At 38.7% G+C, this 12,914-nt stretch overlaps 1 protein-coding gene across 4 annotated transcripts in view; it reads right to left on the minus strand.

Annotated features, from left to right (window-relative positions):
• FIGN (fidgetin, microtubule severing factor) overlaps positions 1-8,215 on the minus strand; it is a 126,754-nt gene extending 118,539 nt beyond the window's left edge. For 2 of the 4 annotated variants that reach the window (XM_023623037.2, XM_070241917.1), the window contains exon 1: positions 7,458-8,098. Coding sequence is in view for 1 of the 4 variants with exons in the window: in XM_023623034.2 (XP_023478802.1) it covers positions 6,516-6,540 (25 nt within the window). In the remaining 3 variants the exon portion in view is untranslated. Of the gene's footprint in view, positions 1-6,515; positions 6,686-7,457 lie in introns of all 4 variants that reach the window. The other 2 variants (XM_070241916.1, XM_023623034.2) reach the window with 2 other exon arrangements.
• Between the last annotated feature and the right edge of the window lie 4,699 nt (positions 8,216-12,914).

Here is a 12,914-nt window from a genome sequence, read left to right on the forward strand (position 1 = left end):
GTGCTTGAAACTAAGGTGGGGTGTGGCAACAGACAAACTCCCAAGGTCTTACTACAAATCTCACTGAAATCCTCCCACTCCAATCATTCTGTGCCTCAGGAATACATGTTTAATTACGTACCTGCATGCAAACAATTACAAAACCCAGAGTTCCTTTTAAGAATATTTGTACAAAAATTCTTGTGATATTTGAGAGCAGATATCAGGCAAAGGGCCACGTGAGATAAAGGAAAAAATATTTCAGTCACGAGTTCATGTACAGAAAGAGCAGAAGATACCTAATGGTCCATTTTCTCATTGATTCTCTTACTCGACAACCATTAGTATTTCTTTAAGCAGAGACACATGGAATAACTGTGGAACAGTCAGTCTCCAAGAAGGAAACCCAGTGACTTCCACAAAGCAGGCCCTCGATAAAAGTTTGTGGGTCTGGAAGGCTGGGCCGGCTTTATTGCCCTGGGACCTGTACAGGCCCAAGGTCCCCCACCCAGAAGGACCCTGCACTTGGTTTAATGCTCTGACATTGCTATCTTGAATTCTTAATAATTTGTGAACAAGGTGTCCCACATTTTAATTTTGCACCACCCCCCAGAAATTACGTAGCCCGTCCTAGGTGAAGGTGACGATGCGTGTTGACAGTAAGAACAATAAATCAAAAGAAAGGCAAAGAGTTTACAGCAACGTCTGGAAACCAATGCCTTCACATTAGGCTACTTTTAAATTTTTATTTTGAATGTTGCTGTTTCCATGAGTGATAGTTCCTCAGGAACCAAAGCAATGAAAGTAGAGGTCACTCATTCTCAGATGAGTTTACTGTCATATGTATATGGCATTTAATCAATTGTCAGTTGCTTAAAAAGCATCCAATTGACAATAGGCAAACATTAGTTGAATCAGGGGGGAAAAAAAGAGATTTTTTTTTTTGGGTGAGTGAAGTAAAATGCAGTTTCTGTTCTCTTGCCAGCAATATATCCACAAGTGGAGTGGAATAAATATATAAATTTACCAGCAGAAATCAAAACTCATAGGAAAGGAACTGGGGAAAGAGGTTTCCAACATTGAGATTTGGGGGAAAGAAAACATTATGCTTTATAGGTATTTACACGATGGATTTTGTAATAAGAAAACCATTTTTATAAGTTATATATCACTAATAACTTTTAATAAAAGCTACTCATGATATGAAAATGAGAACAAAATCCTAACAAGGAGGAAATTTTCCAATATTATAAAAAAATACTTTCTAAAGAAGACTTTCTGACCTAAAAATACAAATGCTTAAGCTGGGTTGCAGGGTAAAAAAAAGTTTAACCTTGGGCCTTCATATAATAAATCATGCATTCTGTTTACAAGATGTATCAGTTTCAAAAATGACTGGAAGCAGTAATACTAGAAATGCTTTGTGAAAGTCACAGTAGCTCAAATATACGCAAACATATCCATTTATACATGTATTTAACATAAATACATCTGAATTGCAATTCCTCTTTGAATTCACTGCTTCTAATACACCCTGAAACAAGAGCCCACCATATGCAATGTTAAGCAAAATGTCAATATTCAAGTAACAAGACAACAAGCAGATTTGTGGCATGAAATATGTAAATATTATTAACAGAAAGTGCCATATTATATCTCATGTTTGGATGGTTTCCGATCACCTATCTTTTCTGCCGCCTCAGTGTCTCAGCTAAGACCATCGTCAACAGGTACCGTCCGCATGTGCTGTGCTGAGGCAAAGCTCCTGAGCAGACGGCCGTGATGCCTAAGGAAACTTCACATGCCCACCTGCTTCTGATTTGCTTCAAACTTATCGGTACAATTTATTTTTACCATATTCTTGCCTACCTCTTATTTCCACTATCTTCATTTCTGATAGTAAGCATCACTCAAGTATAACTGCCATTTAAAGGATAACATCAAAAATATCAAAAGGATCAGTAATCAGCAATCACTTCAAAGCAGCTATGCTTGAAATTTCTCCCAGAAGTTAAATGAAAAAGTTAATGATAAAAATTCAAGTTTAGAAAAAAAAGGAAAAAAATGACCGAATCCAATCCTGAAAAGCACTTGCTAAACAGGCATTTATTTTCAGTCTTTCAAAAAGAGTCTTTCGTTTTTTAATAGACAAAAAAATTAGCTATAATCCATGTGTGTGTGTGTGTGTGTGTGTGTGTGTGCGTATGAGAGTTAATTGAAAACTGGAATAATTTTTGGACTCGCAGTCTTCCAAGGAATACCCAAAAATAATTTCTAAGTTCAATTGATTTTAATAAAACATTAGTTCTTGCATATCCCAAAAGAAGGAGACAATTATATTGTCTTTTTAAATGAAGGAAGAAAATGGCATTGTTTCCTGGGCCATTTGTTTATTCTGGTTTATCAATGACTCAAGATAAAAAAGCAGATATGCTGATTAATCAAGTCTTATCGATCAGTAGCATACATCAATATTTCACACAAATGTCTGCAGAACAATTCTCCCAATCAGAAATTTATAAATCAAACTCCTGGTAATTAAATTTATTAGCTCTGTAACAATAAATGTGGTACTTTATAAAAGTAGTCTGTGAAATCTGTACTCAAGAATATACCGACAAAGGCAAAGCAGCAAACGTTCCTGTTAAACCAAGGGTCTTAGAACAAACTAGAAAGTACAAAACATAAAAGCCTGCAATTGTTTCCAATACACCTAGCAATTCTGCTGATTTGGGGCCATTAAAACTGATTACTTAATTAGGCAATCATTCGAGGCATCCAAACACTCACAGACAAAAACAGGGCATCATTAGCACAGCCGTCCTCACCTTGAGATGAAGATGCTCAAAAATGTCGCAGACAAACTTTCGGGATCTGCTCCATGCATAAACTAACTAAAATATTAAATTCTAAAAGGTGACAATCCGAAGCTCAGGAAAAACATAATTGACCTATAATGATATTACTCATTTGTCTTTTCAGGTGCCTAATATTTTAAACTGTCTTAGAAACGTCAAGTTCTATCACAGATTGTCTCTCTACAGACTTGGAAGTACTCCTTTCCTCCCCTCTGGTCATACTCGTGTATTATCTAAAAGTAATTAATGAAATTTCTGCTCTCTTGTATGTCTATCAGAAGTACCTGCCTACGGAAAGGTTTTCAAAGTTCCTGCCTAACATGAATAAAAACAACAGAAAAGATTTTCTATTTATGGGAAAAAAACCCTGTACTGGAAACTCAGCCTCAGCAGTCTTTAACACAACTAAGAAAAAACTCTTATGTTTTCACTCTGAAGATATCAGAGACAATTTTAAGCATCTCACTGATTCGGTACAGTCAGGAGAAAGAAAAATATTCTGTTTTCAAAAAAAGATGGTTCCTGAAATAATTCTAAAGAGATCCTATAAACCGTCGTTTTAGAAGAGAAAAGCAAGTCAACTCACACAAACAGCTTCCAAACAGAAGTCTTACTCTCTTCCAGGAAAACAACAATGAGACTTTATTACCCTGCTATGATTCTTTCATTTCAGACATGATTAATTAGCAAGTATTACACTTCTCAAAACTCCCACCACACTCTTTGTGGTCTATCAGCCCAGTTGCTGATAGACTCATATGAAATAGCAAGTAGCCACCAGCAGTACAAGGCAAGTATCCAAAAACTCTATTTCAGAGAAGGAACACTTCTCTCATATCTTTGCCTCCCAAAATGAAGCAGGCTGCTTTTAACTGCTTTCACAAAAAAAAAAAAAAATTTTAACTTGATCATTTCCTTAACAATACCTTTTAAAATATGAATAGTGTTCAAGAATACATGGTATGTTTAATCTATTACCTGCCTATATTTTTAAGCTGAAATTCCCAAACACTTGTGAATCCATGTAGTTTATATCGATAACCATCCACATGCACAATTAATAAACAATAGAGATGATGGGAGCACGTAGGTTTTGGGAAACGATTTTTATAGAAAAAAAATATTTCCCAAATAAAAGCTAATATGTCACACATATAATGAAGATGGGAAACAGAAATAAAAGACTACAAAGAGAGGACGAAGGGAAGAGGGCAACTCTAAAACTGAAGTGAATGAAAACTCTGGTTCTCTGCATTTTCCTCCAAAACACTCTTTCAGAATAATTTCCCCTTTAAAACAATCTATTTGCAAAATGCCCACGTGAAATAAGAAGCCAGGCATAACTGAATGTACGATTAATATATATTTTAACCACCAACAATTTATAAAGGCTGGGGTTTCCCCTTCAACCTTTCAACTGTTATGTCCAAAAAACTTCCCACATAGTACAATAGTAATAAATAGATCTTGTTGGTTCCAGGAAACATTTTTTTTTAATCTTTTCTGGTCAAAATATCCTTGCTTTTTTTCTGTTGTATTAAATTTAGGATCAAAAACATCAAAGCAGCTTCCACCTCGGACCTAACTTTTAGAGGATCAATGTGACAAGGCAGTCCCTGATAGATGTTTCTCTTGATAAACGACTTGTTCAAAAGAGACATTGTAGCTTTCATTTCCTGACCACAACACACTTTTAATTTGCAACAGCAGAGCTGCCAGAGTGTGAGCACTTGCCCACTTTCCAGCCTTTTAGGTTTGTGGCTCTGGTTCCTTTAGGCCACACATTTGAGACAAACAAAATCTAAAAATAATCAGAGTAATAGAATTATAAAACAGGGGCCACTAATGCCACTTTATACATATAGACAAGTGTCTACTTTATAGATATATATATATATAAACTTTTCCTCTCCAGAATTCTAGCGTGTTGATCACAAGACTCCTGAGTGAACATCATTTGCACAACGGGCATTTAGACACTCAGGGAAATAAATTATGTGACTATTATTTAATAGTAAGCAGAGGCTGGGGAGGGCAAATTTACACATTTAAATTTGCTGTTAAATGTCATGAATTATATGACTGCCTACCCCAACGTGTTTTTTTACATATCACTGTAATGATTATTATTGCTACTACCCAGAAATCACATTTAAGTATCAATACGGTGAACAGTCAAACCATCCAATTTCTGCTCTCAGCACATTGTCCAAGCTCCGATTTAAAATTTATAAATGTAATATCCTCCTCATCACAGGCAGCAGCCCAATCTGCTCTGAATATATATTACAGCTTTAACATCACAGAGGGAAATCGCCCATCTGGCAATCCCATTCGCTCCAACAGCTCCAGGGGAAAAAAAGCTGTGCTCTCTCCTCCTTAAAACATTTCTCAGGGCAAATTATGTGCATCTAAAATAAACAGTCTTCTTATTGATCGCTTCAAAGTCAACAAGTTCCAAATGCAAAATTCAATCAAATCCTTCCTATCGTGTGAGAGCGGTGTGTGTTTAGCTCAATAGTCACCAGAGTCCAACCAGAAGTGTGTGTCGCGCAACGGCTCTTGTAGTCAGTCCCTTCCTTGCATTCACATTTGTGTTATGAGAAAGCAGCGACCACAGCCACATTACAGACCCCTGGCAGCTTTGCCCCACTGCTATTTCTTTCTTTCATATGCTCCCTTTCCTTCTCCTCCTCTTTTCAGTGTGAATGCAGGGTGGTGGGATAAATGTAACAACAACAACAAAAAACAATTTAAAGTGGACATATCTTTTGGTTATGCAAAATACTTTTAACATCTTTTTGTTGTTGTGGTTGTTCCCTCTTAGTCTTAATTGAATATCACAAAGTGTACACACGGCATGGTCACAAGAGCTATTGAAAACCCCCTCTCACTCCATTTATCTGACCTTTTTTTTTTTTTTTGTAAAGAAAGAGGAAAGAGCGATTTCAAACAAAGTCAATTTCAGTGCCTGATTATTTAATTCTGTCACAGGTTAAAAGTAAAAAGCGCTGACAGGCAGACAAGTGAATGGTAAGGGGGAAAAAAAAAAAACTACCACTGTTCCTTAAAAGGTATTAAGGATTTTAAGCACTCAAAAATATGTTTTATTTTTATGTAAAAGATATTCCTTCACTCACTCACCCAAAAAAACCACACTTGGGAGAACTGACTACTCCACAAAGTGCAATCATCGAGAAAGTAGATAGTTAAACTGCATTAACAGATTGAGAAAAAGAAAATTTCATCCAGTTGTGTGTGTGTACACATATATATATACTTTCATTAGTAAGCAGTCTTTCCCCACACTCCCGCTCTCTCCCCTCTCCACCCAGCCCCCTCCCCCAAAAAAACCCACGCTGAGTTTAACTAATTTACATACCATTTGACTTCAGCGGTTATATAGTGCATTACTAGTAACATGCAACTTTGGGATTACAGCTAAAACCGATAAAAGTGGACTCCAGAAATCTATTAATCAAAACTGCAATACATAAACAAGTGATAGCAAAAGCAAACAAGCATTTTGACAGACTAAAATATACATATATATTTTTTAAAGGAATTCTATATCATGAGCATCTGCTTCCCAAGCAGAGTCTTCAATGGTTTTATCATGCTATTTAATTTGTCTTTCCTATTTAGATGCAAAGGAAGTAAATTCCAAAACTGACATACCATAAACACTGGTGCTACTGATCATTTCTTGCTGGCAGCACAAAAAGCTGAATTGGATTTCTCACAAGCAGGAATTCCAAAGGTTGCTTTTCATTAAAGCCACTTTTCCTCTCAGCTATCAAATGTCACTGCCTTGAAACGTGGGCCCTTTCGTCAGGTATTCATTTAACCTACATGCATATAATTAAGGGGGAAAGCAACATCAACAAAAAGGGGATCTCAGATCACAGGAGAAGAAAGAAAGGAAAAAAAGCACATGACCAGGAATGCAAGTCCATGTCAATTTCACTCACTCCCATTGAAACTAACAAGAGCTCCGGGGAGGACGGTAATAGGATCAGTGGATTGTATATACCATTAAATTATACATCTTTCTCTCCCGTTCCTTGCCAACAATACGCCCACCACGCTGTACCCCCTCCAAGATGATGTGCTTACATTTTTCTGCAACCGATCTTCTGACATTTTCACGTTCCCCCAGCCACGAGATTGTAATTTAACCTCAACTTTTTGTGTGTGCAAGATTCTTATTTACACTTCTTATTTACTTAGAAGTTAGTTCCCGAAGAAAGTCTAGCCCCACCCTATGGCTCCGCTTTCTTATTTTTTATTTTTGAAGTAAAAAGATAGTAATAAGTAAGCTCAATATAGTGGAAAACGAGATTCTTGCAATCGCGAACTCTTAATCCCATACTATTGTTACAATGATTAAGCAGCAAAAATATGCATTATAATGTTTCAGGGCTACTTCGTACAGAGAAATTAGACAGCAGGTTGGCGTACAGAATAGAAACGAGTGCAAATTAAATTTAATGTTAACGGCACAACTCGAAGATCTCTTTTATCACCGCTCTTGGATTTATTTATATTCTTTAAAAATAAAACAAACAAAAACAAAAACAAATTTAAACAGATGGTAGAAAACTACGAAGCTCCTCTTACCTGAACGCGCGGAGCGAAAACCCGATAGGTTAGCGTAGCATCGATCCGATGTGTTTGCTGATGAATGGAAGCTCGGGTTAAGTGAAGGTGCCTATGATTTGAAATCATTCCAAGTTTTTGAAGGGAAGACGGACTGCAGCCTCTGCCATGTTGGAATTTCAAACCCAAAACAGCTGCTTGGAAGGAGCCAGCATGCCAGAGGCTGAGCGCAGGCGCAGAGCGCCGCCGAGCCAAATTCAAATCACTTTCACACTAAGAGCCAAAGATCAGTTTTCAAAGGAGAGAGGGAGAAAGAGACGGAGGCTGCCGTGAGGGAGAGAAGACGGGAGGCAGTGGCGAGAGGCGGGCAGTGGAGAGAGACGGGCAGCGGGAGGACCGGGAGGGAGAGGGAGAGGCGCACGGAGCCCGCGGAGCTGGAGGGGGAGAAAGAGAGGCGGGAGGCGAGCGAGCTAGAGACGCGCCAGAGATTCATGGGCAGGGAGGGCTCAATGGCCGCGCCGCGCTGGCCGGCCGGCCGCTCGGGTCATGTTACACGGCCGGGGCCGCGGCGGCCGCCCAGCCTCGCTGACGCGCTCACGCGGCCCAGAGGGGGCCCCGAGGTCATGATTACGCGCGCGGGGACCCAGAGCTCTCCCTGCCCGCGCTCCCAGGCGGCCCAGCCTGGGGAAAGGGGAGCAGTGCCTTGGGGGAATAGGGCCTTTCTTTCCCACGCGTGACCGGCCGGCCCTTGCGCTCCCAGCCAGCCCTGGAGGGCCCGGGACAGGGCTGCGCGGCTCTCCGCCCGCGGGCCCCTCCCTGCCCGCTCCGGCCCTCTCGACAGCTGCGGCCCGGCCGCCCTTCCCCACCCCCCACGACGCCGCGCACAGGACAATATCTGGCCCTGAGAGCCGAGACCTCTCCTCTAGGCCCCCAGCCCCAGCGAGAAAATGACTTGATCTGCCAAGAAGAGCCAACTTCGGGGGGTAAAATCCGAATCAACCCAGTTCCCCTCCCCCGCCTCCCTGTGAATAAATAAAATCCTAAGTATCTAGGTGTGCGGTCCCATCTCGCTCTCCCTGGTTCCCCTCCCTACCTCCCCCAGGCGGCTCGGGCAGGGGAAAGCAGCGCCTGGGGGCCCCCAGTGCGGGCTGCTGGTGCGCCGGCATAGACGTTAGGCTTCTGCTTTCCCAGCCCCCTTCTATGGAGCAATCTGGGGACCCAGGAGTGGAAAGAGAGTAGGGGCTTTGTGGTGCTGGGAGCTGAGGAAGAATGAAATGTGCAGTTGAGTGTGTTGCTCGCATCCCAGGGAGCAATGCAGTGCGGATTGTCTGTTGCTGAGATAGCCTTTTGTTCGGAACATAAGGTTTAAGAAACACACACACGTTTTCTGGGGTCTCTTGTTAGATGTAAATGTGCTGCATCCAGACGCTTACTATGCAGTGTAAGCTCAGTTGGTTTACTAATCACCCCGCCCCACCCCCAAACAACCAGGATCATTTGAATGGGAACCTCATTCAGACTTCTAGGCTGCGAGGATTGCCTTCAACCTATTTCATTCTAGACTAGCCAACCATCCAACTGAGATAATAAAGCAAACAATAACATTTGATCATGATGTCTACGAGATAATGTGCCCGGCAAAGTTCTTCAGGAATTGTAATGAGAAAGAGAGTGAGTGGGGTAATAATTTCTCTTCGTTTTCATTAAGTATTACTTTAATAGATAAATGGTAAGTTTATACTTTGGCCTGGTGGACATCCAGTCCTCTGTATTTCAACTAGGCTAAGAATGAAAGAGGCAAATTCTGTATTCGACCAGGAGCCCATCAAGTTGAAAATGTTACCTTTGGAGGTTGGAACTGAAAATATACTTGTTCTCAGGACTGCCCCTCCTCGTAACGGTGTTCATGTTTTCCCTCTGCTTCTCTGCTATAGATTTAACAGACTAAATTGCAGCTCTCCAGATGATGAAATGCAGCTTTTAAAAAATACCAAATACATACTTTGAAATTAATTCTCCTTTTGTGATTTTCTTCTCTTTGAACAGATAGCCATTGAATGAATGTGGTTAGCTAACACAGAAAGAAAAATTATTTTAGTGAAATCTAGGCAGCTGACAGAATTTAAAAGACAAAAAAAAAAAGTGATTAAAAAAGTGATTACCAAATATTTCGAAGGAATGAGATTTCTATTTGGAATGGGTTTGACCTTTCTGTGCATTTTTTAAAACCAGGCTTCAAAATAAAACAGAAGAACTTTATTCTGATGTAACAGAGAACACTGAAGCCCCTTTAGTTATATTTTACAAGATAGCTTTGAAAATGATATTATGAAAAGTTGCCCATTGGATTTCACCACAAAGAAATAAGTGTAGGAAAATATCTATGGGTCACTGTTGGATTGAGTGCAGATGAATTAAAAAACAACAACTGTGAAGAATTTATAATTTCAGTTATTGCCCATTTGAAGAATGATGAGAAGTCCTCTGGACACACAGCAGATGCTCTGTACAATTCAAGCAAAACTGCTCCATCCTTGTTCGTTAAAAACAAGTTCAAAACTCATCAACCTTTAAAACTAAATTCCTACTATTGAACTTGCAATTCCTCATGTAAACCAAAATACTTAATAAAATATCTGTAATGGAATCCCCATTGAGTAAAAAATGTATTTTGATGATCAAGTTAGAGCAATTCATCCTCAATTTCTAAAACAAAATAAGCCCTACTTTTAAAAGAGGGCAGGAAAAAGTGTGATTAGCAGGAGTTCATTAATAGATAAGTACTAGTATGTATTTTTTTTCAATTCCCCTATATATTCATTTGAAAGACAGATCATAAAACTCATGGCTCAACATGCAAATGAATATAATTAACTTTGGAATCAAAGAAAGGGAAACTATTCAAAAGAGCACTGTATTTACAGAGTTTCAAAATTGTCCAAAATTACATATGCTCCCGGGAAAAAAGTCTTACGTAACAGAATATACATTATGGGATTTGTGTGGATGACTAATAAGATCCATAGTGGAGTTTGTCTTCCGACTACTTTTAGGGTTTTTTTTTTTTTTTTTTACGTATGGGTAAAGCTTGCTTTTCTCTAATTACTTTTTTGCAAAGAAAGGTAGAACTTTGTTTTCAAAAAGATTCACTCTGCAAAATTAGCATAATGTTTACAGTTTTTTCATTTTAATAAAACTATCTTTAAAGATGTGGTATGATTAAGTAGCATTTTAACAGTCACCATATTCTATCTACATTTATTTCCAAAACTTTAATTCAAAAGATATGTTTCTGGTTGTAACTGATACCTATCTGTATAATATATTTTATGAAACTTTTCTTGTGATGACATGAGAATAAGAAATTGAGTGTTTAAAGAAAGTTGATTGGCTAGTTAAGGAAACAGTCAATTCAGTGAAAAACTGGACTAATTTTTTTCCCACTGAATTAATCACATTGCTATTTCATTTTTTCTCTCAAGTCTGTTTTCTTTTTTAATGTAGGGAGGATGAATATATATGAATTTTTAATACAACGTGTATTCTGACTTGGGCTTTTTAAGAAAACGAAAAATAAACGTAACTATTCTTTTTTCCTTCTGAAAGAGTGGGTGTGTGTGTATGTGTGTGTTCCTCTCAAGCTAATTCGGAGGGAAAGAAGTCTTTTACTTTTTCCTGTTCTGATTCTCAATACACATATAAGCAACAGGAACCACAGTGAAGGGTAAGGAAATAAACGAGGTATTGAATGTGATTTTGCAGATGACCAAATGCTTGTCTGCACTGGACTAGGGATAATTTGACCCAAGTTAGACCCAGAAATGTGCTTTACCTATGTGATAGGGGAAGAAAAGGAAAGCAAAAGATGAGAGTAGACAGAGTATAGAAAAGGTAAGGAAGAAATAGACTCATAGATATGGAGAACAAACTGGCGGTCGCCAGAAGGGAGGGAGGGAGAGGGATGGACAAAATAGGAGAAGGGGATTAAGAGGTACAAACTTCCAGTCATAAAATAAATAAATCATGGCGATGTAATATATAGCGTAGGGAATATAGTCAATAATACTGTAATAATTTTATACGTGATGGATGGTAACTAGACTTATTGAGGATGATCATTTCGTAATGTATATAAATGCCGAATCACTATATTGCACACCTGAAACTAATAATATTGTATGTCAATTATACTTAAAAGGAAAAGATGACGGAGATGAGTGTAACAAGATGCTTTAAAGAGAAAAATAAGTTTGGGGGCTATAATGTTTGGTTTTCCGTGAAATGCTAAACACAATTTAATTTTTAATACTGCTTTTTAGTTTCAAACTCAAGTATTAACTATTTCAATAAAACATTAAACCAGTAATATCTTCTTCCAAACTACTGTGTTTCAAAAAACATTCCAGGATTTAGTAACTATTTATCACACCTAGACTGTTTTTTCATACTGCTCACAAAATCTAAAGCAGGTCTTACAATAATGCAAATTCCTGGCACAATCATTTTTTTTAAGGTTTCCATAAAATTGCAGTTTATTTTAAGGATCTTCATTGGCACGTCAATTCAACTAAGACTACTGAGAAGTCCCTATGTCCCCTTCCCCCCTAAAGAAACTAGTGAAGATCTTGACCTCATTTTAGTAAAATTACTCAATTTGTTAGAATTACACTTGAATACAGGTACTGTCAAATGATATTAGAGTGGTCCATATATCTCCTCCGTGGTCTAACCCTACAGTGGAGAGACAACTGGAAAATCCTGTAAGATGTTCGCTTGAGATGGTTTCTTGGCTATTCGAAAGCATTTTTTCCTAATAACCTGACGACTGTGTTTTTTCATTAACTCTTTAAATGGTGATAGTGTTCATATATTTGCCGGAACCTTTGCCTGATTTTGCATGATTCTCAATTTCATTTAGAAAGTACACACTCAACACTTGCTGTGGTTAAAAGTATTGCACTAAAAATTCCAAAGGATTTAAAGAAAACTGACATTCACATTTTATGGATGAGGCCAGATAAATATAGTTCAAAGTGAATGTTATGAGTGACTCATAAAGGAGTTCTGTCCAGAAGAAGATATGGGTTCTTTCATGAAGGAGAGGGCAGTTTTCTTGGCCTTTGTAGCCTCCGTCTTTATGCTCCAATACAACAAACTGCTTGTAGTTTGCATACACCGTGTTGTTTGTCCCCTCTGTGCCTTGGTTTTCATTGCACCCTCTGGTTTCCCCTCCTCCCCTGTGGGCTAACTCCCTTAAGACTCTCAACACTTGCCTCCTCCCAAGAGACTTCCCAGTCTACGTAGGGGCGCTTCAGTATCCTTCCCCTGGGCTCCCATCAGACTCCATCTCTCTCCCTCTGCACCTTCACATCATTTTAAAAGTATCTTCCTGTTTGACCCTCTGTTAGATTATAAGCTTCTTGAAGGCAGGCAATCATTGTAACTTCCATCTTTGTTTTTGTTTTTGCTCCCTCATCT

The sequence above is a fragment of the Equus caballus genome, chromosome 18 (assembly GCF_041296265.1).
Source record: "Equus caballus isolate H_3958 breed thoroughbred chromosome 18, TB-T2T, whole genome shotgun sequence".
NCBI lineage: Eukaryota > Metazoa > Chordata > Mammalia > Perissodactyla > Equidae > Equus > Equus caballus.